This window comes from Phyllostomus discolor, chromosome 6 (genome assembly GCF_004126475.2).
Source record: "Phyllostomus discolor isolate MPI-MPIP mPhyDis1 chromosome 6, mPhyDis1.pri.v3, whole genome shotgun sequence".
NCBI classification, from domain to species: Eukaryota; Metazoa; Chordata; class Mammalia; order Chiroptera; family Phyllostomidae; genus Phyllostomus; species Phyllostomus discolor.
In genome coordinates this window covers 128,152,545-128,180,194 of record NC_040908.2, presented here as the reverse complement: position 1 = coordinate 128,180,194, position 27,650 = coordinate 128,152,545, and the positions used below count along the sequence as shown (strand labels likewise).

The window sequence follows — 27,650 nt, the reverse complement described above, 5'->3', positions numbered from 1 at the left end:
ATGTCCTGGAGGTTCCTAAGCCTCTCCTCATTTTTTTTTTTTTTTTGAATTCTTATTTCTCCATTCTTTTCTCTTTGGTTGTTTCTTTCTTCCTTCTGGTCCACTCCAATGATTTGAGTCCCAGTTTTCTTCCCATCACTATTGGTTCCCTGTGCATTTTTCTTCATTTCACTTAGTGTGTTCTTCATTTTTTCATTTAATTTGCAACCAAATTCAACCAATTCTGTGAGCATCCTGATCACCAGTGCTTTGAACTGTGCATCTTATAGGTTGGCTTCTCTTAGTTGCTTAGTTGTATTTGCTGTGGAGCTTTGATCTGTTCTTCTGTTTGAGCCTTTTTTTTGTTTTGTTTTGTCATGCCTGTTACGTATGAGGGACAGAGCCCTAGGTGTTCACCAGGGCGGGTCAACCCAGTTGCTGGGTTGTGACGCTGTATGTGGGAGCAGGGTCCAAGAAAGAACAATGGCATTTGCTCTGTGCTCTCTTGGATTTCAGTCCCTTCTGCCACTTCCCCCAGGCAAACTGGGCCTTTCTGGTGCTGATTCCCGCGTGGGTTTGTGCACATTCTAGGACACTGTGGGTCTCTCCAACGAACTCTCCTGTGAGGCTGGGAGTCTCTCCCGGCACCTCAACCCCTGCAGGTGTTTTCAGCTGGTGTTTTGAGGCTTTATTTTCCAGCACTAGGACCCTGGGTTGCACAGTCTGTCTCGCTCCTCAGTTTTGCCTGGTCTATCTGCATGAGAATGTGGGACCGCAGGGTCAGCCAGCCGCCTTGTGCGCAGCGCCTCACTTCACAATCGCCACCCCTCGGAGTCTGCCTGTTGCCACCTCCTGTCTGGGGTCTGCCAGCTGCTGCCTGTGTGCCCAGGGTCCGCCCGCCGCCATCTTGCGTGCCCTGGGGGCCTTGCGCTGCCGGTGCCACCGCTTTTTGTGCCTCGACCCCTCTCTTCCCAGCTCCCTGACTCCGCCCTTCCTACTGGTCTGGATGAATGTGTCTATTTTAACTTCTTGGTTGTGGGACTTCCATACAGTTCAATTTTCTGTCAGTTCTGTTTGTTACTTTGTTTCTACATTGTTGTTGTCCTTATTTTTGTTGTGCAAGGAGGCATAGTGTGTCTATCTATGCCTCCATCTTGGCCGGGTGTTATTTTTTTTTTTAAGCTACATTTTTTTAAGTTTTTTTAAAAGATTTTATATAATTTTTAGAGAGATGGGAAGGGAGGGAGAAAAAGAGGGAGAGAAACATCAATGTGAGAAATAACATTTGGTTGCCTCTTGCACTCCCCTACTGGGGACCTGGCCCACAACGCAGGCATGTACCCTGACTAGAATTGGATCTTTCAGTTTGCAGGCCAGCACCCAACCCACTGAGCCATACCAATCAGGGTGGTGTTAATTTCAGTCTCCCCTGGATCTTCCACTTCACCTCCATGTTACTTCTTCCAGCCGTGTTTATTGAGCACATATGCTTGGTCAAAATCATTGTAGTAAGCACTTTGAAATATAAAGATAACAAAGAGGTAACCTTGTCTCAGGGAATACCAGTTTATTAAGGGAGTAAAGTCAGGAACACAAATAACTTTAGTAGAGTAGTCTTTTTAAAGGGTCATGTGAGAGGCAAGCCAGTGTTTGGTCACTGATTAGAGAAAGCAGAGGTTAGTTTTACCTGGGGTAATCATCAAACAAGACTTTTTGAAGGAGTCAAAATCTTTATTTAAGCCTTGGAGGATGATAAGATTGTTAGAGACAAAGAAGAGAGTTTTAAGTAGAAATGCAGGATCAAAAGCTTGGTGATTGTTGTGTGATGGAGACTGTGGACAGAATATTTGGAGGAAGGAGGTACTAGAAGCAGCCGGGTAGCTAGCAAGTTAGGAGGCAGGTAGCAGTAGTCCAGGTGATAGTAACTGAGCCTTACCTTTGTGTTGGTAGTAGGGGGCAGATTGAGGGGCCAGACAGAATTGTGCTACTGGAATAAATATGGGAGAGGAAAGAAGTCTGGGATAAAAATGTTGCTTGTGAATCTGGGATACTGGAGAGGATGTCAGTGTGCAGCTCATTCCATTTATAGTGCATTCTGTGTTCAAACAGCATACGGAAAATCACCAGAACATTGTAGAAAAGCAGAAAATACAGTTGGAGCAAAGTTATACTTTGTGATAACAAAGATATCTTTGATATGGGCAAACGAGTTAAGTTCCTCCCAGCTTAGTGGATAAAATGATTTTTTCAGTAGTACTTTGTGATTTGGGTGGGTTTGCATGCCGAACTATACATGCTGCAGCCATGTTTTGTTTTTACCTCTTGTTTCATTGAAGCAAAGGTAATTATAGTCCTTATGGACTGCTCTACAACAGAGGAAACAGAATTCGTCATATATTTTCTCAGTTTTTCCCTTTTATAGAGTTGCATGTTAAATTTTCTGCCCCAACTTTATCTGAGCCTAGGAAAGAGGCAGAAAGAAAGTGCTGGGTGAGAGTGCCCTCTTCAGGTACCCATCAGTACTGGTCTCCTGTAGTTTGTGTGCATGGATGGAGTCTTTGATTTTTTCGTTTACTGTAGAAGTACATCCAGGAAGCCAGGAATATGGGCAGCACCATCCGCCAGCCCAAACTGTCCAACCTCTCCCCGTCAGTGATTGCCCAGACCAACTGGAAGTTTGTAGAGGGCCTGTTGAAGGAGTGTCGCAACAAGGTGAGCGGTGGACGCCTTTGTACGTGTGCTATTTCCTTTGGCAGCCGAGCTAAGACCGAGGCTTGGCTCTGACTGTTCTTTCTTGGTTTTAAAAATATTGTTAATATGAAATAGTATTAATTTTAAGATTGTGTTAACTTGGAATTAAGTGTATTTGTTTTAAATGAAGTAAACCAGTAATCAAAAGTGAGCACACTTTGATTGGCATAAACTTAATATGTATTCTTTAAAACTGAGAGATGTAGTTTTTAATTTTAGACATCTAACATTCCTTGAAATGGTTGTGGTTGAATTGTCTCCAGCAGATTCAGCTTACACATATGAAAATGTTTTTGCCTCTATATTAATTTGATAGCAGTGATTTCATATGTCCAGAAACAAGAATTTATGAATGCCTATTATGTGCTAGGTCAAAGTGTTACTCAGTTTAAGCTTGTTGTTTTTTTTTTTTTTTTTTAGAATTGATATACAAAAAATTACACACATTTATTATTATTTTAAAAAAATTGTTAATCCACTTGAAATTTCTTTGTGTAAGGTCTGGGGATTTTAAAAAAGATTTTATTTATTTATTTTAGAGAGAGGGCAGGGGAAGAGAAAGAGAGGGAGAGAAATATCAATGATGGTTGCCTCTTGCACACCCCCAACCAGGGACCTGGCCTGCAACCCAGGCATGTGCCCTGACTAGAAATCGAACTGGTGACCCTTTGGTTCACAGCCCATGCTCAATCCACTGAACTATACTAGCCAGGGCAAAAAAGATAGTCATTCTTGATTTTTAATGTTTTAGTTAAGAATGTGTAACTTCTTTTCTATAAAAATGTAGTCTTTCAACCAAGTCAGTATGCCATACTTTTTAGGACAATTCAACTAACTTGATATCTGTTATATCCTGTTTATTTATCAATGAGAAAAAAGATTTTTCTGCATTTTCAGATTGTGAGTGGTACTCATTTATAGGATGAAATCAAATAATACTTTCTCTTGCAGAAGAAATACACATCTTGTTAGTTACAAGATGGATTGACATATTAGTACTGATATATCTTTTAAAGATTTTATTTATTTTTTATTTTAGAGAGGGAGGGAGAAAGAGAGGGAAGCAGCAACATGCAAGAGAAACATCGATTGTGGGGCAGCCCAGGCATGTGCCCTGGTGGGGAATTGAACCAGGGACCTTTTGATTCAAAGGCTAGCGCTCAATCAACTGAGCCACACCAGCCAGAGCCAGTACTGATATTTTGAATTCAGGTGTTTCAGAAAAAAGCTTCTATTGGTTCACTTTGAGCCATCGATATCTGTAATTTTTCCATACATTATAGTCTTTTCTGCTATCAAGAACATTGGTGATGCTGCCTTTCTTGAAAGAGGGCTTTTCTGTTGTCTCTGAGATTTGTTTTCCAAGCTGCTGACATTCATTCTCAGGTTTTGAGATACATACCCAGTCAATGACATTGTCTTCACTTGTGTTGCCTAGTCAGTCAACAGTGACTGTGAAATACATTCCAATTTCAGAGATGTTAATAAGCAAAAAATGTACCTCTTAGAACTGAAGAAGTATGGTAAGCAGTCTAACACTACCAAGTGCTGACTAGCATGTGGAGCAACAGGAACTCTCATGCTATTGGTAGTATAGGTTGCTATGACCACTTTGGAAAACAGCATAGCACTATTTAGTATTCTTCTTATAGGTGTATTCCCAAGACAAACCTTTGTAGTGTGACCCAGGAGATATGTGCAGAAAGTTTACAGCAGCATTCTTTACAATAGCTTTAAACTGGAAACAACCCAATACCAATTAGTAGAAGAATCAGTAAGTAAATTATAGTATATTCATATGATGGAGTGCTATACAGTGATGGAAATGGACAGCAGTCATACCCATGAATGTAGATGAATTGCACAAATATAAAGTTGAATGAAAAAGCAAATCACAAAAGAAAACATCCTGGCAAAACTGAACTACATTGTTTAAGAATGTAAATACAGGAGATGACTATTTCCTTGTCAGGATACTGATTGCTTTTAGAGTGGGAAGGTGATTGGAAGGGGCATGTAGGGTGTTGCAAAGGTATACATGAACAGTATTTTATTTCTTAACCTGGGTGATGGCTATAATACACAATGTGTGCATGTATATATCATAAGTGTATACATATACGTGTATGTGTATATATATACCTATACACATACACATATATATATGAGATACATTTCACAATAAAAAGATTAAGAATAGTAACACTGGAAAGAAGTATGCCAAAAGTGTTAGGAGTTGTAGCTTCTGAAAGTAGGATTGGTGGTGATTTTCCCCCTGCTCATTAAATTTTTATATGTCACAAATTTATAATATGATTAAATCTTACTTAAGTACTTGGATTCAATATTCAGGCAGATTTAGGTTCAAAGGTTAGATGTGCTACTTCTTTGCTATGTGATTTTGGCAAGTTACTTTTTCTTATCAGTTAAATGACAATTTCCTTATCAATTATATGGCAACAATAATAATTCTTAGAGTTATTTGGAAGCTTAAATGAGATAATGCAGTGCATAATATAGTACCTGGCAAATAACATTGAAAGCTGAGATGATCATTATACAATGCATATTTTTTTTTGTTTTACAATAAGCACTTAAAAATTTTTACCTAAAAGTAAGTTATTACTCCACAATATTTTTATTCCCTTGATAGGTACTTCAGATTTATTTCTAGGGATTAAATGCTTGAAGGTTTATTTAATAAGGTCAGCTAAACAGTGAGAATCAGAGAATGTCAGAGTGAGCATAACTAAATGGTTTTATTCAACTCTTTTTATCTCATAAATGCAAAAACTGAATCCAGAGTGATGAAATCACTTGTTCAGGGTCATACAGTGATTGCTATGTTTGTATCTTCTTTATTAAACTTTTAAAGAATGCATTTTATCAGAACCTGACCTATATGATGGAGAATAAATACACTCTATGTATCTGGTCTCACTCATCTTGTCCGTCCCAGCTCAACAGATGTGCTGTGCAGGTGGCCACAACCCTCTGCAGTTGCATGTGATCTTGTTTGCTGTGGTTATCTAATCCTACGACTGATTCCTTGTAGACCAAGAGAATGCTGGTGGAGAAGATGGGCAGAGAGGCTGTGGAGCTAGGGCACGGGGAGGTCAACATCACAGGAGTGGAAGAGAACACCTTGATTGCCAGCCTTTGTGACCTCTTGGAAAGGATCTGGAGTCATGGGCTGCAAGTAAAACAGGTACTGACTGTCTGGCCTCCCTTTGCTGTGCAGGCTGTGCTCCTGTTTTCACTTACTAGCTTTCCCATATTCTTCCAGCTGGTGGCTTTGAAGAATGGTGCACAGTATACACGGACAAGTTTTACTCTTATGCATTTTTAAATTTGAGAAGAACGTGAAACCTTATCAAAGGAATTTTATTTTGGACAAATTCAAAAATACACATAAGTATCCAGCAAATATTTATGGAGGACCTATAGTATGCCAGGCACTTGAGATACCTTAGTGAACAAAACAGACCAAGACCTCTGCCCTTCTGGAGTTTCTGTCCTCATGGTTTGGAGACAGTCTACCACGTCTGTCCTCAAAACGTTTTTATCTACACATATACCCAGATACAGGTGTATATTTAAAAATCCAACAGAACCACAGTGAGATTCCTTTTCACACCCACTAAGATAGCTAAAATAAAAAAGACAGTGACAAGTGTTAGAGAGGGTGTGGAGAAATTAGAACTTTCATACACTGCTGGTGGGAATGTAAAGTGGTACAGCCACTTTGGAAAATAAGCTCCTCAAAATGTTAAACTTAGTGTAGTGACCCAGCAAGTCCATGTCTAGCTATGTATTCAAGAGAAGTGGAAACATATGTCTACATAAAAACATGTGCACAGATGTTTATAGCAACATTCTTCTTTTTAAAAAATTTTTAATTTTTATTTTTTTAAAGATTTTATTTATTTATTTTAGAGAGAGGGAAAGAAGGGAGAAAGAGAGAGAGAAACACCAATGTATGGTTGCCTCTTATAGGCCCCCAACTGGGGACCTGGCCTGTAACCCAGGTGTGTGCCCTGACTGGGGATCAAACTGGCAACCCTTTGGTTTGCAGGCCAGCACTCAGTCCACTGAGCCACACCAGCCAAGGCACAACATTATTCTTAATAGGCCAGAAGTGGAACGTCCCAGACGCCCATCAGCTAATGAATAGATAAACTTAATGTGGTATATCCATATGATGGAATATTATTCAATAAAAGGAGTAACATATGGATACATGGTACAGCATGGATGAACTTTGAAAACATATTAAATGAAAGCAGCTAATCACTAAAGACCACATATTATATAATCCCATTTAGGCAAAATCATAGACAGAAAGTAGATAAAAAGATGCCAGAGGTGGGCGGGGGGGGGAGGACTAGGCAGTGACTGCTGATGGGTATGGGTTTCTTTCTGAGGTGATGAAAAGGTTCTAAAATTAGGTAGTGGTCATGATTGTGTAACTCTGTGAATATACTAAAACCCAGATTTTTTTTGGTCCCGAAAATTATATGAAGTGTGGATTTCATGGTAATGTGAATTAAACATCTCAGTAAAACTGTTTTTTAAAAAATCTAGTAGTGTTTTGTAACTTGCTTTTTATTTTTACCTCATAATATTTTTCCCATGCCCTTAACTAATTTTTAGGTGATGTTATAATAAATATTAAGAGCTCAGATTATAAATCAGATAAACCCGGGTTTGATTCCCACTTAATCATTTTATGAAACCGAGTGAGGTACCTAGTTTTTCTAAGCTTCCATTTCCTCCTCTGTGTGTTGGAGTTTTGAAAGTACCCACCTCTGAAGGGTTCCCATGAGGGTTTTGTAATTCGAGTGAAGCACTGAGTCAAGAGCCTCCTGTCTGGGAGGTTCTCTGCAAATGTCTGTGGTTACTATTCTGTTATTGTATAGATGTGCCATACTTGAATCAGTCCCTTATTATTGGTCATTTAGGTTATTTCTGACTTTTTTAGTATTATAAATAGCACTGTGATTAAATATTTTTTTTAATGTTAAAGATTGTGTATCACATCCTTAAAATTTTGAGGGTCCTGTTGTGTAAGTAGCAACACTATGAACTTTGGAGTCAGAAAGATTTGAATTTGAATCTTAGCTCCACTGGATGACTTCAAGTGATTTGTGACTTTTGATTCTCATTTTCCGTATGCATAGTACAGAGTTAATAAAACCTACCTTGCAGGGGTGTTATGATAATTAAATGTAATAAAAATGAGTACCTGGCATGTGGTGGGTATGTAACATATAACACTGTTATTATGCTAGGTTCCATGTGAGGAATTTGTTTCCTTTTCTTTATAACAAATAATTAGAATATACATAATCATTTTGTCATTTTCCTTAAAGTTTAGCAAGCCTGGCACCATGGTTAAGTAAACTTTTTCAGCTTCTTGGTAAAACACATGTCTTCAAAACTTTTTAATATTTGCCATGAAAATCTTGAGGCATTTTGAAAATAAACATATCATCACGTGTCATAAACCTGTTCTCCGAGGCTCTACATCTGTTACATCTCTACAAGAATTCCCGCAGCATGGGGAATTTCTTTTGGAATTCATTTGATCCCCTCTCTAAGTTTGGATAGGCAGAGTCTACTTGTTTGGTGAGAAAACAGTTCAAAATAATGGGGGCTTTTTGGTTTGGGTTCTGTTTTCTGAGTCATGCTTTTGGAGCACTAGAAGTGTCACCAGAGGGAAGTGAGGGCCTGTGCTTGCTGGCAGGGTATGACCTCAGGGACGCATGTGCAGTGGGGATTGACCCTGTCTGTCTGTCTGGTTCCTGCGGCATGTTCCTTAGACCTCCATGTTGCTGGCCTGTGTGTAGAGCAGCTTCTTCCTCTGAGACATCCTTTCTGTTATGTTCCAGTCCAAGGTTGTAACCTGGTTTCCTGGTCAGAGAACTACCTTATCTCCCTCTTCTGGGGACACCTTACTGATCAAGCACCCATTTTATCTACTTAGAAAGCACAGGGAACCCAAACAACTGTTTGTTGCTAGCTTCCTATTAAATTTTGCTGTTAGCTGTGGCTGTCTGCATGAAAGGCTGCCTCCAGCAAATTCTCCTAAGAATCTCTGTTGTCCTCACTACCCTTTGACTTTTGATGACACAGTCCAAGGAAATAGACATCCTACTCTAGTATGTTTATCTGACACTAAGAGGTGAAGTTTGATTTTATACAAAGTTTTGTAATTGCTGCCATTTGGGGACTGGTAAGTGAAAAGGGGTTGTTTCTCACTCTTTATGCATTGATAGTTTTGGAGAGTCTGGTACTCTCTATATATCGTGTGGCCACATCCCTTAATGGGTAGTCAGACTATATTGAACCTTGTAGTCTCTATCAGTCCCTTTGCAAAGGAGGAGAGTCATCCATGTCTCCTGTACTGGAAGGACCCCAGTGCCCTATTGCTAAGCTTCAGCCCAGCTGCTGTTCTCTCACTCACCCTTGCCTTCCCTCCTTGACTAGTATAATCACTGTGAGCCCAGGCATGCTGCTGGCACAGTGACCTGGTGTTGCTCTTGCCTTTGGTTCTTCAGCATCACGTCATGTGAGGGCTCTCTGCTGACCAGCTGTATTTAGTATGTATCACATCCACACAGTTCTTTTAAGGGAGGCTGCCTTCCAGGTCTGCCTAGATGCTGGGAATATGGTGATGATTAAGTCAAAGACCTGCCCTTTATGAGCCTACTCCAAGGTTTTGATAAATGAATGGATTTCTAGAAGTTGAATTACTGTCTCAAAGAGCCTGGCTATTTTAAGTTTTGTATTATTTTCTACATATATTATATTGATATAACATCTTAATGTATAGGAGCAGTAACAGTGTATAGGAACCATAAGTCTGATTTTGTCAAACATCTATTTTTTTCAAATATTTGGTATTTTGATGAATAAAAAATGATCTTCTCTAGTTTTAATGTGTTTCTTAAAACTTGCTATTGAAGTTGTTGGGTTTTGTTTGAAGCTGGTTAGATATTGTAGGAAATCCAAATATGCAGCAGGTGTATGTCAGCAGCTTGCTGACCCATAGATGAGGGTTTTCTTCCATTTAAATGCTAGATTTTTTTTCCACCCCAAAAAGATCAAGTTGGTGGATAGAAACAGAATAGTTTCTTGATATTCTCAAGGGAAACTCTTGAGAGATGTAAAAGTCATACATTCATTCCAGACATTAAACTTTCTTTAGAAGGTATAATTTCCTAAGTTAAACGATCTCTTTCAAAAGCAGTCTGTATAGCTACATTATTAAGAGCAATGGTTCTGACATTAGATAGACTTAAACTTGAGTCCTCACACTCTACTTACTAGCTATGTGATCTTTTACAGTCTCTTACTACTCAATTTGCTCTTTTCTAAAGAAAAGGAGGATAGGGATACCTGCCTTACAGGATTTTGAGAATGTTAACTAAAATATTTTATTTTATTTTTAAAATTTTTTATTTATTTTATTTTTCCGGAGAGGAAGGGAGAGAGAAAGAGAGGGAGACAAACAGTGTGTGGTTGCCTCTCATGTGCCCCCTTGTGGGGACCTGGCCCACAACCCAGGCATGTGCCCTGACTGGGAATCAAACCCTCAACCCTTTGGTTTGCAGGGTGGTGCTCAATCCACTGAGCCATACCAGCCAGGGCTAAAATACTGTATTTTAATCATTCAACATAGTTCATAGCAAACCTGAAGCAAGACATGGTAGCTTCTATCATTATTTATAAAATACAGAACTAAAGTAATTTATAAAATTATTATAGCCCCAGACCAGTGCGGCTCAGTTGGCTGGATGTCGTTTTACAGAGAAAAACGTCATCAGTTCGATTCCCCACTGGGGCACATGCCTGGGTTGTAGGTTTGGTTGCTAGTTGGGGTGCGTTTTTCTCCCTCTTTTTCTTTAAAAAACATAAATAAAATCTTGAAGAAATTATACTAAATCCTATCACTAAAACAAACATTGTACTACCTTTGTATTATATCAAGTATATAGAAACCTTAACCATGAATCTGAAATAAAGTTTTATCAAGTCATGAGAGTCACTGTGTCCTGAAGGATGACTGGAAGGAGACGAAGCAGTTGCTGCGTGCCGCCTGGGCTTACTCACTGCTTAGGCAAATTGCTGCCTTATGTCAGGCTTGCAGATGCTCTTTAGATGTGCGCCTTGGCAAAATGACAAATCTGTGTGACTCAAATACAGGGTGGGGCAAAAGGAGGTTTACAGTTGTTCATGTGGGAAATAATACAACAATTAATAAATAATAATACAAGAATAAACTGTTTTGTATACTTGAAACTGTATGCCTACTTTTGCGCCGCCCCCCCCCCCCCCCCCCCCCATAGTTTAAACTGCAAATGCTGAGGTTCTCTTATGCTGGCTGTATCTCAGCCTTGCTAAAATTAATAGCTGCTTTCCTGCGGACTTCTTCAACTGTACCTTCAGTAGTAAATCCTCATCATAGTGATGACTGATTGTTCCCAGTCTGTACTAAGGGAATAAAAAAATAAAAAGCCTGCACTAATACAAAAATTTTATTAAAAAATGTTTATTGTTTTTAGAGAGGGGAAGGGAGAGGGAGAGAAACATCAGTTGGTTGTCTCCCATACACAGCCCAACAGGGATTGAACCCACAACCTTTTGGTGTGTGGGATGGTAGTCCAACCAACTGAGATACACTGGCTGGGGCAGGAATGCCGTTAAATATTTTAGGAAATTCACTAGCTGTCATAGAATCTTGCAGACTGGCTATCAGTTCCTCTGTGCAAAAGACACCATGCTGTACCCAGGCTGACCCTTAGTCAGCAAACCGTTGAGAGGTTATTTGCTTTTTTCTTTCTTAGTCATTAGTCTATTCATATCTCTTTGGGTCATGTCCTTCCTGTTTCCAGTCAAGGACCATTTCTCTTTTCTTTATATTTCCCCAGGATTTTAGTAAGGGGATATATGAGGGGTGTCCCCCCCCCCCCCAAAAAAAAAGTGGAATTATCTTCTGGAGAACAGGCTCCTTATAGTACAGGCTTCCCAACACCTCCCCCTCCCCCACCCCCAGGAGAGTGTTCTAGGAACCCATCTGTCTCAGTGTACCAGCTGGCATTGTTGTGAGAGGCTGCATTGAGCTTCAGTGAATTTTTTTGGAGACTCTTTCAATGCATTTGCCCCTTTTATGATGGGTGATTTACGAGTGCACCTGCCCACACCACACTGAGTGTTCAGCAGTTTTTGATCAAAACCAGCATGACCTCCGAGCCCTACCGTCCCTATTCACGTCATCTCACCCCAAGTGCTTTCCCGGGATGAAAAAAAGTCCTCAAAGGGAAACATTTTGCCATGTGGAAGAGGTGAAACAAAAAAAAACAGCAGAAGCACTAAAAGGCATCAAAATTGACGAGTTCAAAAACTGTTTTGAGCAGTGAAAAAACTGTCTCGATGGGTGTGTGGCATCACATGCAGAGTGCTTTGAAGGAGGCTGAAGTTTAAATGTATAAGAATAATACATGAAAATTTTTCAAGATTTTATTTGTTGATTTTTAGAGAGAAGGGAAGGGAGAGAAAAAGAGAAGGAGAGAGAGGTATGTGAGAGAGGAGCATCAATCAGCTGCTTCTCGAACACCCCAACTGGGAACCCAACCTGCAAGCCAGGCTTGTGCCCTGATGGGAAATTGAACTAGCAACCTTTCAATTTGCAGGCCAGCACTCAATCCACTGAGCCACACCAGCCAGGACTAAATACACAATTTTTAAATAAATAAATTCTGGTTTTTGGGGTCCCCCCTCACATGTGTGTACATTGTATCCAGGTATACACTGAGATAAGAAATATTACAGTAAGTCCTCACTTAATGTTGATAGATTCTGTGACTTCACATTAAATGATGTAGAACAAAACAATTTTATCATAGGTCAAGTGATGTAAACAGGAGTTAAGCTTCTATGGCATCTCATCAGTGTTATAATGAAATGATATTGAACAGAGTGTTATTTGAGGACCTGCTGTACAGATACTTTTTAGCAAAAGCATGAATCTATATGTTTAAATTATCTCTGACTCTGTTCATTGGATGTGTTAGTCTCTGAAATCAAAACTGATAGGTATTGTTTCCTTGTGTTGGTTCTAGGGGAAATCAGCCTTGTGGTCCCACCTGTTGCATTATCAGGAAAACCGGCAGAGAAAACTCACATCAGGAAGCCTCAGTACCTCAGGTAAGATGGCCTCTGCACCACTGGAGGGAACTCCCTCACCCATGTTCCCAGTCCCTACCCGAGAGTGATCAGCGGGAGCGATCCAGGTCGATGGAGCCTGTGCTCTGTAATGCTGTCTTTGTACACATTAAGCTGCTGGGCCCTTTGAACCACAGAGCATGCCATAGCCGTGGGGTTTGCTTTCATTATATACCCTTTTGATCAGTGAGATAGAAGACTTGTATCAGCAGGAGGCCTGTATTAAAATGACTTTGTTTTGTTTTTAAATTGGTTTTAGAGAGAGGAAAGGAGTGGGGGGAGACACACACACACAGACTGATTTGTTGTCCCACCCATTTGTGCACTCACTGGTTGGTTCCCGTAGGTGCCCTGACTAGGGGTCCAACCCAGAGCCTTGGTGCATTGGGACGACACTCTAACTGATTGATTGAATTTAAATGGATTTGGGTGGTACTGATGTCTTGTGTTTGAAGCAAGTCTTTTGTTTCATTTCTCTTGGATGGGCACTGCAGTAATCTATCAGTAAGAGAGCCTCTTTGTCAGTGTTCTACCTTGAGGCCTGGGGTGAATGATTCCTTACACTTCCTTTCTGTTTTTAATTTAATAAAAATATCAGAGTGGGTAGGGACCCAGAGATCATCTAGTGCAGCCCTTTTATTTTACAAGAGGAGGAAACTGGGATCCAGAGGGGAATTGAATTTACTCAAGATCATACAACTGATTGATGGAAGAGGCCAGATTAGGAGTCAGGCCTCTTGTCTCCTGGTCTGGTGTTCTTTGTACCGTTCTACAGTGTCCCTTCCAGGACAGTCCCCTCCTTCGTTTACTTCTTGGCAGTATCTCTTTTTCATGCCATCCTTCATTCTCTTCTCTCTGCCCAGCAGTTTGTTTACCTTCCTTAGATGTTCTTGCCTGATGGTAAAGATCAGTTTAAATGGGGGGTAAAAAGATAGGTGTAAACTCAGTGTTGTCCTTGCTCTTGACCTAGTCATCCTCAACTAGCACTGAATGAGGGGGAAGTGGTTGGCTGAAAACTGGGTGCAAGAGCTCCCTAAGTAGCCTTTTAAGACTTTTTTGTTCAACTTTCTGGATATGAGAGCAAGCAGTCTTCTCAGGAAGGCCATAGAAGTTATTGCCAAGGAATAAACTAGTCAAAAATCCTCAACAGCTAGGTAATCAAGGTACTAAGTTTTAAAGGGGCCAGGCATGCAGATATATATAAATAAATTTAGAGGTCCGGTTTTCTGGAACATGGTCTTGACACATTCTGTTGGGTTTCTGGCAGCCCATTTTGAGGCAGGGGCAGGACAGGAGTAGTAGCTCCAAGTGGAAGCACTGCCTCTGTGGACTATGACGAGAAACATGCCGGATTAGGAGCCAGAGGATCTTACTTTGCCACTTGTGACTGGGGCAAAGCAGCCAACCTCTCTGAATTTCGGCTCCCTCCTCCGTGATGCCTTCTTTGGCTATCTTATAAGTTGTTAGAGAATTAAATGAAATAGTGTGCTTAAAAGTGTTCAGTCTGAAACCTAGTGGATGTTCTATAGTCATGAAATGATTGATCAGAGTGCTACCAAAGCAACTAACTGTTTCCTGTAGTAATTTGTGATTTGAGACAAGAAAGGTGGTCAGCTATTTGGATAGTCAGATCTCTTTGGACAGGACCAATTGATGCAGACACTGGCAAGCAGTGTCCACTGCATAAAACATGAGGCAAATTCACACAGACTGCCGAGTCCTGTGGAGGAAAAGGGACGGCCTGGCCACTCTCTCAAGGGGAGAGCACCCCAACCCTTGCCTTGACAGGCTTTTACTTCTTTTCTGGGCACATTACATGGTGGTCCTCATTTACTATGCACAAGTTCGCTTTAGGTGGTTACCTTTTACAGAAAACAAAGGAGAGGAAGCCACTAATCACATCACAGAAGAAGGATATTTGCAACTGCAAAGGGAAAAGTGGTTGAACTGGTTACACTCATCCTTGGAAGGGAGCACAGACTTTAGGAAGTTACTTCAAAGATATGCAGTAAACGTTTGCTGCCTCAATTCAGGGTGAGGGAGTTTTAGCAAAAAGCAAGCCTCAAAAGCAGCCTAGGTACAATGCAGGCCTGATTCCCCATGGGAGAACCTATCCATGGGTGTGGGTCCTGTGCATCAGACCTTGCTTTCCCATGGGAGCTGGGCCCACGCCATGCAGAATGGTCTCCTATAACCAATTTGTTTTTGTTTTAGGAATACTTGTTGACTCAGAACGGAGGAAGTCTGATGCCAGCTCAGTCATGTCTCCCTTGAGAATATCCCTCATTCAGGATATGAGGTCAGTGTGGGCTCATACATAATAAGCCACTAAAATCCCGTTTCCAGTTGCTGCTTATGTGTCCACTTTAAATAGCAGGGTCTCAGTGACCTGGGTGTCTACAACATCTCAGTTAATCAGGAAGCTCTTTTCATTGGTCTTGTGCTTCTTGATGCATTTGTAGAGCTGTATAAACAGTTGGGTTCCCTGACATTTTTTGAGAATTATATCAGCATCTCTCAAGACCTAGGGGCTCTGGGGTTCACCTGACTTTTACTGAGAGCTGTACCGTAAATCTCCCTTGCCCCCGGTGCTTTGCCAGGTGAGCCTTTCTGGCAAAGCTGCATGGAAGCCCAGGATGTAGGGAGCAAGAGAGACATACTCTCTCAGGATGGGGTAGACTGCCTCACCAGGTCTCCTTCAGCTTCTCAGGGGCGGTGCTGGTAGTGAGTTCATCCCCCACCCTCCCTCCACTTCCTTTTCTTCATTCCCCCTTCAGGCATATCCAGAACATCGGGGAAATCAAGACTGATGTGGGGAAGGCCAGAGCATGGGTGCGACTGTCCATGGAAAAAAAGTTACTTTCCAGACACCTGAAGCAGCTTCTCTCAGACCATGAGCTCACCAAGTAAGGCCACTCTGCCTGGAGTGGAACTGGGCTCTCAGGAATAGGGGGGGATTGGAGACCCCTGTGTGGGGAGGGGGAGTAGTCAGTATGTCGTCACTGCTGTATTCAGCTAAACTCAAACTGCATTTGAAAGTTTTGAAACATTTCTGCTTCTCCCTCTCTACCTGAAAAAGAATCATTCTATTTCTTCTCCCTTCTTTCTCAATATGCGTGCCCCACAATGGTTTTCTGCAAGAGGTAGTCAGAAGGATGGGGTCCTCATTGGCTACCTCAGATTTGGGGGCTCCTCCTCTCCTTGCTGCACTCGGGTAATTCTTGTGCATGGGCGTTTTCTTAGTCTCTTTTCTGTCCTGGGGAGGAGAGGATTGGAGGATTACAAGAAGACTTCTAAGATATTCCCTTACCTCTTTTGTTCTTTCCTGAGCCCAGGGAAAGCCCACAGTAACCAAGTTCTTGCTCTTCCTCTATGGACCTTGCCTGAGTCTCCTTAGTGCCTAAAAGGGCTTTTGGATGACCCTCTCAGGCCCTCCCCCTCCTCACTTTTCACCCAGAAGGAGGGAGGGGAGGGATTTCAAGGTTCTCATACTCCCAGGGACCACTAAACCTAATAGTTTCCTTCTTTTGATCTTATATTTTTTGCATTCTTTCTGTACCCACTGTACTGGAGGAGGAGGAGGAGGCAGGAGAGCTATGCCCGTTCTGTGCCTCAGATTGCCACCTCTCCGCGTGTTTCTGCAGATAGTATGTTTGGCTTTTTCTTCATCGGCAAGCCTGCTGGGCATTTTCATTTAGCGTTTTCTTAGGCATCTTTCATGGTATCATTTATTAAGTGACTTCCCTGTGGATGATAAAGCAGAGGAGTGGACCTTGGGGACACTTTGTCTGAGTCAGTTGATGAAAGCTGCAGAATCTGTTTTTATTCAAAGTAGGAATGTATTTTTTTTAAGACTGTTTATTGTGTGTGTAAACCACAGCAAGAAACCAGTTTTAAAACCTTGATAGGTTAGAGAGCTCAACCTGAAAGGTTAGAAATTGCAATTCTTAAAGCACTTAAATGTCGGACAAAAAGATTAAGGAGTAAAATTTGAAAGTGGAGAGGATAACTGAAAGAGAACAAGTGAACATGTAAGCCTGGCGTTTGGAAGAGAGACATTTGCATGCCAGATTCTGGAGGACCATTGTATCTGCAGCTGTGTGGGCACCAGGGCCAGAGGGCGGGAATGTTTCCTGCTGGCCAGCGTGGGTGTCATCTGCCAGAAGAGGCTGCAAGTCAGTGGGAGGACAGGGAGGTGTCTGAGAGGAGCCAAACGCAAGAACTTCCAAAGTCCAGGACAGTGGGCAGATGAGCTTAAAGGCCTGAGCAATAGCCAGCAGGGCACAGACCTTAGTGAGGAGGCTAGCCTTGATTTCTTTAAACTGTAGTCCCATTAGAGAAGGTTAGCTCAGAATTTACTCACTATGTAGTAACTTCTCGCTTGGTTCTGATCTCTGTGCTACTCTAAGTGAGCAGAAAATGAGGAGAGCTTTGCTGCCCTAGATTGCATATTGGATGGGGCCTAGGGAGAGAGAAAGGGGCCCTTCATCAAAACCTGCCCACTCTCGCCCTGGCTGGGTGGTTCAGGTGGTTGGAACATCATCCCGTAAACTGAAAGTTTGCAGGTTTGATCCTTGGTCAGGGCACATACCTAGCGTGTGGGTTTGATCCCTGGTTGGGTTGTGTGTAGAGGCAACCAGTTGATGTTTCTCTCTCACATCCAGGTTTCTTTCTCTCTCTCTCTCCCTCTCCCTTCGTCTCTCTCTAAAAGCAATGGAAAAATGTCCTTGGGTGAGGATTAAAAGCAACAACAACAAAATACCTGCCTACGTTTCCATCCTGTCCTTTTTCATCTTTCTCTTCCCTTTGTTTAAAGCTCCAGTCACGTCATACTCTACACCTGTCTCAGAATATCTTCAGTCCTTTCAGGACCTAATATGAAGTTTTCTTTGCTAAAGTTTGCCTTGACTCCCCAGGGACTGGGTCCATTCCCTCTGGGCACCCACAGCATTTGTTACAGTATTAGTTCATCCCTGTTTTGCCACTACAGGCTGTATTATCATTGTCTAGTTGCTTACTGCTTATTAAAATGTGCTTTCATTGATGGCATGAACTCTGTCTTTCCCATGCAAAGCATGTTGTCTAGCACCTAGTAGATGTTTGATTGTGCACATAAAATGTATTCATAGCTTCGCAGACAGGAGGCATGGGCAGCTTTGGGGAGTATATCTTGATAGAATGTTTCTGAGTCTCTGGAATGTAGCTTGGAGATGGGGTAAGGTGGAGACAGGGTAAGGCAACTATGTATTCTAAGGAAAGAACTTAGTTGGCCTTTATATAGTGAGCTCAGACTTTTTTCTTAAACCTGTCTGCAGTGATTAATATGATGTAGTGCCTCCTCTACCCCTTGACTTTGAAACTCACTTTGCATGGCGTGACCCTGTACCCTCATGTTCTCTTCCCCCTTACTCTTTCCAGGGTGCCGGCTTTCACGGTCCTCCGTTCTCCGCATGCGCACCCATTCTCTTGGCTCTCTCACTCAGTGTGCTCACCCATTGTCATGACTTCTGTCACTGCTTAGCAGGTGACCACCACATCTGAAGCTCTCGCTCTGACGTTTCTTCTGAGCTCTAGTTCTCCATTTATTTCCATTCTGATATCTTACCTTGACCTAGACAGAACAAAGCAAGTTTCACAGAGTCTTTAGCATAATCTTTTTCTCAAAAATTTTAATGTCACCATTATTCTCTCTGACCATCCTCACTCTTGCCTACCTAGGTTCAAAATTTGAAGTCATTTTGACCCCTTGCTCTGCTTTGCCTCCCACGTATGCATTTCCGGTCCTCAGCCCCTGCCCCCACCTGCCTCCTTACCTACTGCCTCTGCCTGAGTTTGCCCTCTTCCCCCTTTCACCCCTCAGCTACACTAAATTTAAATTTCTTGAAGTTGATTGTCACTTCTCCTTTACTTCTAGGGCAAATTGCAGAAACCTATTACTTTAGGGCAGATTGCAAACTCCCTGTCTTGAATATTTAGGGCCTGCCTTCATTTGGCTTTAACCTAACTTTTCAGCCTCATTGCTAACCGATCACTTCCCTGAGCCCTCATTGCCACTCAGACTGTTTCTTCGCTTTGTCCCCCTTCTGCACACCTGTCTAAGACTGTGCTGCCCCTCAGTCCCCTCTTGTTATAGGACCATTGGCGCTTATGGCTCTTTAAATCTCCAGAGAGCCTTTCCTTTGGCAGCGCATTATGGGGTGTCTTACAATGTGGCCTTTACCTGATTTATTCACCTAGATTTATGGGAGGATAGGTGCTTCCCTCTCTAGCACCAGCACATAGTAGGCCTTGTTTGGTGAATTACCTGCTGAAAGTACCTTATAAGCCTGACTGGGTAGAACCTCACAGGTGTGCTGAATCCCACACCTCTCTGGCCATGGTGATTGCAGTCTTGGCAGCCAGGATAGTTACCTTTTTTGTGTTTGTTTTTGTGTATTCCTCTGTGCTGAGGGCCTGTGCATTTGGCTCTCTGTGTCCCCTCTGCTGGTAGAAGGTTTTGCTGAGCAGTCGCAGAGGGCCTGCAATGTTAGGCAAAGGAGTTGGTCTTTGATGAGTGTGCAGAGAGGATCGATGGTGGCGATGGGAGAAAGCTAGAAAGGGGGAAGGACAAGATCAGTGTAGCTCTTCCTTGCCTGTGACCTGGACCATTCCCTTCATTGCTCTGTATTGTCTCTGATGCGTCACAGGCCTTACACTTGTAGTCAGAGCAGTGTCCTGACTTGTGGGTCTCAGCACTGCTGGGGTCTGAGACTTGGCCTGGTTATGAGTGGTGATCGGAGACCTCCTGTCATTGCTCCTCCACCACCCACTGGGGGGACGCCCTCGCTGGGAGCCCGAGAGGGCCTGTGTCTTCCTGGAGGGAATTTCACGTCAGCCCTCAGTTTAAGGAAGGAGATCCCATAACTTCTGACACTTCACATTCTAATAACATCGCCCCTTGGACAGGGTTTGGTTTTTGTTGTTCTTGCTGTAGCTCAGGCCGCTTTCCCTCTAGCCCTCGGTTAGACAGAGCAACTGCTTTGTTCCTTTTTCAGATAGCTCTGAAGAACTTAAGGCTCGACATCTTACTCTCCCCTCAGCTGTCTCCTTCCAGAACTGAGTAATTCTAGCCTCTTCCTCTTTTGTTTGGCTGGGAGACTGATGTGTTGCCTCCTCTCCGACAGAAAGTTGTACAAGCGCTATGCCTTCCTGCGCTGTGACGACGAGAAGGAGCAGTTCCTCTATCACCTCCTCTCTTTCAATGCCGTCGATTACTTTTGCTTCACCAATGTCTTCACAACTATCCGTGAGTAGCCCTGTGCTCCCCCCCAGCCTTCTCAGTTCCGGTCTTCGTGAGCCTGCCTGAGGCTAACTCACTGTTCTCTTTTTAAGAAAAAAGGTGACCACTCGTGCTTTCTGTTTGCCTTTGCTTCTGCGGGAGAGAGGTACCTTTGCCCCCGAGTGGAGGCTGTTTTTCCCCTGAAGCTTCTTATTCTTGCTCTGAACTGGGAGCTCAGCCCTCTGGGCCTTCTGTTGTCACTGTTGTCCTGGGCACTTCCCTGGGAGCCCAGGGCGGTGAGGGTGGGGTGGACGAGTTGGGTGGTGAAGCTCACTGTTCTCTCTGCATACCCGTAAAGACATTTCCCTTTTCTTTTGGGCTGAGTCATTTGGCTTCACAGAAGGTTTTAGAACTGCCCACAGGGAAAAACAACTCTTCCTGAAGTAGCAGGAAGAACTCCAGATTGCCAAGGGAGACTTGGGTCCCAGCCCTAACTCATTATGTTTCTGTGAGCAGAGTCTACCCCTGCCGTGGGCCTCCGTCTCCGTATTTGCAGAGTGAGGATGAGGGTTCAGTAGGGTTCGAGGAAGGCCTCTGGAGCCTCATCTATCTTTGGTGCCAAGATGTTGGGTGGGGATGGTCTCTGCATTTGCCCAGTCGTGTTTGCCCTGTGATTCAGCAGCTTCAGCAGCATGGATTCTTTTTCTCAAGGACATCCATCCTCCTTCCTAGAGACGAGGGCTATAGGCTTCGGTAGAAGCAGCACTGAATGAGAATTTAGGAGACCCGAGGGAAGCTAATTACCTCTCAGTGCCGCAGAAAAGGCACTGTAATACCTGCATGGCTTCCCCTGAGATGGTTAATGGCGTTCATGAGATGATAGATTGAAAAGCGCCTTGAAAAGCGCCCTGGAAAGCATTTTAGGACAATGTGGAGTGGCTGATATTACTTAAGGAACAGGTTGATTTAGCTCTGAGCCCATACAAGGGCTTGGATCTTTGCTGTTTGGGTGGGGACCCTAGGAGGAGTCAGGCTGAGGGGAGGGGCTGGCTTATATTCTGAGCCAGCCAGAGACTAGGTCCGAGAGACCTGCAGCTCCAGCCTCTGCCGTGCTGATACAGCAGGGGCCACAAACCCACCAGCACACCTGGAACGGGTCAGGGCCCTCTCAGGTGTGGGAGGGATTCCTGACCCCCCTCCATGCCTCTGTGGCTTCCCCTAAACAGTGATCCCCTACCACATCCTGATTGTGCCGAGCAAGAAGCTGGGGGGCTCCATGTTCACCGCCAACCCATGGATCTGCATCTCGGGAGAACTGGGTGAGACACAGATCCTGCAGGTCCCCAGGAATGTGTTAGAGATGACCTTCGAGGTACGTGTTATCTGGGAACAACAGGCTCTGTGGGGATCTGAGTTCGCAACAGCTGCTTTTCTGGAGCTTTCTGCAGGGTTTTTGGAGGTCTTGCTCTGTAGAGTGCTATGCATCAGCAGAGCTGACCTGTCTTGAGATGATCCGAGGCCAGAGCCAAGAGTTGACCCAAGGAAGGGGGGGCCCGCCCTGTCTAAACAGTCTCTGGCTGGCAGGCACTCACCCATCTGAACACTCATACCTCCCTGTCTGTGGTGTATTGAGAAATCCCAGAGAGTTCTCTCAGCTGCTGGGCCCAGTGCTTACCGAGACCTCTGAATCTCAGGCTGCTCTCCCATTCCAAAGCGGCCTGCTCCCACGCCCCATTCTCCCTCTACATAGCAGCGTCGCCTTTCTCACCCTCGTGAGGTGGTGCTGTACTGCCAGTTTTGCTGGCAGGTGGAGCTGTGAGCTCTCTCCTTGCTAGGTTGCAAGCAGCCAGTCAGATCTCTGCTTCCAAGGAGCGCCACTGTTTTCTCCTGTTTTCTTTTCCTACTCCAACTTCTCTACGTGGCTGTTCTCTCACAGTGCCAGAACCTGGGGAAGCTCACTACCGTGCAGATAGGCCATGATAACTCGGGGCTGTATGCCAAATGGCTGGTGGAGTGTGTGATGGTCAGGAATGAGATCACAGGACACACCTACAAGTAAGTGTTCCCTCAGCGCTGCTGTAAGGTGGAGGGGCAAGGTGGACCAGGGACTGTGTATGATGCTTGGGTGTGTGGAGTGTTTGGCTCTGCCTTATGTACCTGAGAAAAGTAGAGGGAGGGTTTGCCAAGTGAAGATGTGTGGCATTGCTGTGGCCACCCATTACTCGGGTGGCTTCCCTGATGATAACCGTGGGATGGATGAGCAGACCCTTCAGCAATAAGGGGAAGGACACTGGAGGAGCTGGCAGCTCTGACAGGCCACTGCCTGACCCTTAGGTTTCCTTGTGGCCGGTGGCTGGGAAAGGGCATGGACGACGGAAGCCTGGAGCGGGTCCTAGTTGGAGAGCTGCTCACGTCACAGCCCGAGGTGGACGAGAGGCCCTGCCGGACGCCGCCCCTGCAGCAGTCTCCCAGCGTCATCCGCAGGCTTGTCGCCATCTCCCCCAACAACAGGCCCAGTGAGTAGGGGGAGAGGCTGGGCCCCCCCGCCCCTCCTATGCTCCCCAGCCTGGGAAATCTGGGCAGATCTCCGGGAGCCCTGATACGTTAGCCCAATCACAGCCTGTGCAGCTGCCTCAGGAACCACCTCTGCCCGCAAGTCAGTCTCAGGGCCTTTGGCACTGTCCCCAGAGGCCCGGAAGGAGCCGAGAGCTTGTAGAGCCCGGCCTGGGTCCTCTGTCTTATTTGTATATGATACCGGAGAGGTGAGGGGTTGCTTTCTGGCCTTCTCTTTCTTGGTTCCTGGGCTTCACAGCCAAGTCTTGGCCTACTTTTGGTTGCCAAAAGTTCCAGGGTAAAAATGGAAAGTAAACTTTACCAGCATCTCTTAGAGACAGAACTCCAAGGTATTGGCTTTGCTTTTTTCCCAAGATTTTAGGAAGAGCTGGCTCAGCAAAGTTGGGTGAGTGAGAGCCACTCTTCCCAAGGTCCAGGCGGCCCTGCCTCTCCCATGGGCCCTCCCAGTGTCCTCAGTCTCCCGCTCAGTCAGCTAAGCACTGTTCGCCTCTGAGATTGGTGACGGATGTCTGCTTGATTCTTGTCAGAGCTGAACACGGGGCAGATCCAGGAGTCCATTGGGGAGGCAGTCAATGGCATCGTGAAGCACTTCCATAAGCCTGAGAAAGAGGTGAGCCTTCCTGTCCTCCAGCCCAGGGCCTTGTACTGAATCAGAGAGAAGAATGTTCAGACAGCCCAGAATGTAGAGCGTGTGCCTCGGTTAGTGTGAGATTGAGCGGATTCTTCCTCTGAGGGCCTCTGCCTTGGGTTACCCTGTTTTCCTTACACACCAGTGACCCGACAGAGTCCCTGGGCCTCTAGTGAACAGTGTGTATTCCTGTTTTGTTTTGTTTTTTTTTCCAGGATTTGCCTGGTCTCCCTGAATAATGGCCACACTGGCTTTGTTCCCCTGGCGGGGACCCATATCCATCATCTGTTCATTTGTCCATTCATTCAATAGCTATTCACTGAGAGCTGTTTTGAGTTAGGCACTGCGCCAGGTGCTGGGGGATAGACAAGGGTCCTGCCTGTCTTCTGCTGCCCTCCCAGCTGTGGGCTGTGGGTTTGGGGACGCAGTGGTGGAGGGCAGCTTGGCTGAGGCAAGCCTGTCACTCTTCCCTGTTTCCTTACTAGCGAGGCAGTCTGACGCTGTTGCTTTGTGGAGAGTGCGGCCTTGTCTCGGCCCTGGAGCAGGCTTTCCAGCATGGATTTAAATCGCCCCGTCTCTTCAAAAATGTCTTCATTTGGGATTTCCTGGGTGAGTTTGACTAGGATGTGAAAGGGGGAAGCATGCAGAGACATGGGGACTCACCACTGTAACATGGGTGCTAACCGCTGGGGTCTGACGTGCACATGCCAAATCAGGTGACTCTCAGATTAGGTCTGTTGTTTGCCCTGCCTTTTCCCGAAGGCGATGGCAGAAGCTCTCCCACCCTTTGCTCTCACTCACCTCCTGAAGTGGACAGAAGAGGTTCTTCCTGGGCATCTGCTGTGCAGGCTTCGTCATGAGTCCTTGCACTTCCTCCCTGTAGATCTAGCAGGCCAGCTGATGGCAGCGGAGCCCAAGCCCTGTGTTGCACCACTTGGAGAATTTTTATGCAACAAGTTTCTCCTTCACGAGTGTTTTTAAATCTTAAGACTGGGGAAAGGACCATCTTTGTATCAGGGGCCAAATAAATTTAAAAAATAAGGATAAGGTATATAGGGATCATTTTGAAAGGTGATTAGTGACGTCACGAACCTCATGTCATCCTTGGTAAGTTATTTACGTCAGCATCGAGAGGCCCGTAGCAGGTAGCCTGCAGGGGTAGGTTGGTTTTAAGAGACTTTGTCATTGGCAAGCTTTTCTCCTGTTCACAGAAAAAGCACAAACCTATTATGAGACTCTGGAGCAGAATGAAGTTGTTCCTGAGGAAAACTGGCATACAAGGGCCCGAAATTTCTGTCGATTTGTCACTGCAATCAACAATACTCCCCGGAACATTGGCAAGGACGGCAAGTTTCAGATGCTGGTGTGCTTGGGAGCCAGGTACTGCAGCCTCGTGGGCTGGAGTGCTCAGCAGCTGGCCTCGGCAGGGGTGCTGCAGTCCCGGTGTGGTGTGGGCGGGGGGTGGGGGGCAGTGCAGATGAGCAGACACTCTTGAGCAGGTGAGGCCTTAGAGGGCTTCCGGGAGGCCCTTAATTTCCTTTATGCACCATGCATATTGGGGGGATCTCTGGGAGCGGGGATGAGAGTGTGTGTGTAACTGGGGAGGAAAAGCCGCATTTGATGGGAAGGAATAGAAGCGGCCCGCTGGTGAGGTTCGAAAGAGTATATCTAGTCATTCCTTCAACAGACACTTGAGCGTGCCAGACCTTGTGATGGTGGGAGTAGAGATGGTGGGCACAGAGCTGAATGAAACGTGGCCCCTGCCACGTAGACGTTCACTTGTCCCGAGTGAATACACGACAAGGCAGAAGGTCGTGAGGTCCAAAAAAGAAGTGCACGTGTGTGGGGTGCACTGGAAAGGTAGAGGAGGGAGGTCAGAGAAGGCTGCAGGGAGTTAGTTGGCTGCAAGGATAGGGCAGCTGGGACAGAGAATTCTTCCCTGTTAGGATGGCGTTGTTTAACCACGGGACTGCGATGGCATTAATTTGGTATCACAGATGGTATGTGGAAGAGTAGGCAAGATTTTTAGGGGCTGTTCCCGTAGGTCAGGTGAGAGCATGAAGGCCAAATAAACTTGAGGCAGTAGTTTTTCAGGCTGCGGGAGGGAAGGGAGTTGGTGTGGTGGTAGGAAACAGACTCTGGAACCAGATTCATTAGGTTCACAGCTCCGATCAGCCCCTCACTAGCTGCGTGATCTTGGAAAAGCTTCTTAACTTCTATGTACTTTAGTTTCTTCCTCAGTAAAGTGGGAATTACAGTAGCACTGATAGCGCCTACCTTATATCATAGGGTTAGCCTTGACAGGTAAGCAGTGTCTGGTCCATGCTAAGTTCTGTGTGGATGTTAGCTCTTAACATTGTTCTTGGTGGTGATAGCTGTGGGGAGGAGTGATTGGCTGTTGGCTGGGGAGGGGCTGCTGAGGTGAAGTGCTGACTGGATCTGGTGTCTGGTTGGGTTGTGGAGGGAGGGATGGCAGGGGCAGGGTTGATTTGGGTTAGATCCGGTTGTCTCCTGGGGCTGGGCATCCCTCCGTGGGAGCCTTTTAAAGCCAGGTAAGGCCTCCTCACCAAGCCCCGATAGAGGAGGAAAAGGGGGCTGTGGGGAGCTATCTACTTCTCCAGCCTCAGGCTTTGTTCTAGGAGAGATGGAGCAGGTCTCCCCTTGGCCTTGCACTAACGGTCTCCCTTCCTTTGTCCTCTGACCCACCTGGACTGGTCCTGCCCTGCCAGAGATCACCTCCTCCACCACTGGATTGCCCTGCTGGCCGACTGCCCCATCACTGCGCACATGTACGAGGACGTGGCATTGATCAAAGACCACACGCTTGTCAATTCCTTGATCCGCGTGCTGCAGACATTGCAGGAGTTCAATATCACTCTGGAGACGTCCCTGGTCAAGGGCATCGACATCTGACCTCTCAACACCAGCCAGCAATAGGACTGAGAAAGACTCGCCCTGCAGCTCGGACCCGTCTTCCCAAGGGACTTAAGCAAGTTGCGCAGGAGATGGAGAGAAGATGTACACTCACTGTAAAAAGAAAACTAGAGGATTTTTGGAATAAATAATCTATTTTAGAGTTTATTTGCTGATTTGCTTTTTACACACTTTCATGTGAGAGAGTGATAGGAGAGGGAGACGAGGTTGGTGCCGCTTATTTTGAAGCCTGTGCCCTCCCTCGCCGTGGCCGTGAGCTGGGGGCCTGCGGCCTCCCCGGACTGAGGCTGGCATCGCGGGCGGGCAGGTCCGCTTCCTTGCCTCGCCGCATTACTGAGGCCATTCCACATCGTTTTTAAACTAATGTTTTCTATATTAACATTATTATGGATATTTGGCTTTCCTGGGCCACACACAGGTGTGCTGAGTGGAAGCCCCAAGCTCCAATCAAAGGGATTTTAGCAGTGCCTCTGCAAGCACAGGCAAGCAGTCCCACATCTCACCTTTTTTCTTTCTTCCTTTCTTTTTTTTTTTTTGGTCAGTATTATTTGGGAAGAAGACATGCTGAGATGTATTATTGTGCAGAAAATCACATTTCCTCTTGGCACGCAGTTGCACAGAAGTAAACATAAGCATGTTTTAACAGGTTTTCCTTTTTTCCATATTATTTATTTAACCCTCCATTGTGTGTTTTAAGTCTTTCTTTTTTTAAGGAAAAGAAAAGCTTGTCACAGTCTAACCGGCTATGTTATTGTTCAATTTATGTTGTTTTGCAACTTAGAAACCAGCTACAGTATGGCCCACTTAATAAAACACCTGAAACAAAACTGTGTGGGTCCCTGATTTTTATGGGGGTTTCCGAGCCGTGGGTGGTGGAGGGGGCAGTGTGGTCTGTCAGAGTGGTCCGGGCCGCAGCGGCACTCCTCTCCCCGTTGGCCCGGGGGCCTGTGACTCCTGGGTCCTTCCCACGGCAGCGTGGGAGTTTCCACAGCTGTTAACTCTCCTGGGTGAGAGGGGTGCAGACAAGGGTTACTTTCCTATCTACAGAGGAGGCGGAGGAGACACAGGGGAAGAGACCCGGCCAAGGTTGCAGGATGGGCCATTTCTTGAAATAAGACCAGGTGTGGGAACATAGGACGCTTGAGATCCTTTCTGCCCTCAGGAAAAAAAGCTCTTTCTTGAGATAGGGGTTTACTTTTCTTGAGATGGTAGGTGATGCAGCTTTATGAGAATCTTGGGAACCAGCTTCCTTCCATTTTATTCTTCAACCAAGCTGCTCTGTAGAGGCAGGAAGCTCCA

The 27,650-nt window shown here is 45.0% G+C and overlaps 1 protein-coding gene across 4 annotated transcripts in view; it reads left to right on the top strand.

Moving 5' to 3' along the window:
- DENND5A (DENN domain containing 5A) overlaps window positions 1–27,178 on the top strand; it is a 95,494-nt gene extending 68,316 nt beyond the window's left edge. For 2 of the 4 annotated variants that reach the window (XM_028514393.2, XM_028514392.2), the window contains 13 exons: window positions 2,560–2,691; window positions 5,786–5,938; window positions 12,855–12,939; window positions 15,172–15,256; window positions 15,735–15,863; window positions 20,121–20,242; window positions 21,442–21,587; window positions 22,152–22,270; window positions 22,550–22,731; window positions 23,317–23,399; window positions 23,903–24,026; window positions 24,629–24,797; window positions 26,147–27,178. In XM_028514393.2, the coding sequence (XP_028370194.1) occupies window positions 2,560–2,691; window positions 5,786–5,938; window positions 12,855–12,939; window positions 15,172–15,256; window positions 15,735–15,863; window positions 20,121–20,242; window positions 21,442–21,587; window positions 22,152–22,270; window positions 22,550–22,731; window positions 23,317–23,399; window positions 23,903–24,026; window positions 24,629–24,797; window positions 26,147–26,330 (1,713 nt within the window). In that variant the 3' untranslated portion in view covers window positions 26,331–27,178. Of the gene's footprint in view, window positions 1–2,559; window positions 2,692–5,785; window positions 5,939–12,854; window positions 12,940–15,171; window positions 15,257–15,734; window positions 15,864–20,120; window positions 20,243–21,441; window positions 21,588–22,151; window positions 22,271–22,549; window positions 22,732–23,316; window positions 23,400–23,902; window positions 24,027–24,628; window positions 24,798–26,146 lie in introns of those variants that run through there. The other 2 variants (XM_028514394.2, XM_036028997.1) reach the window with 2 other exon arrangements.
- The last annotated feature ends 472 nt before the right edge of the window (window positions 27,179–27,650 follow it).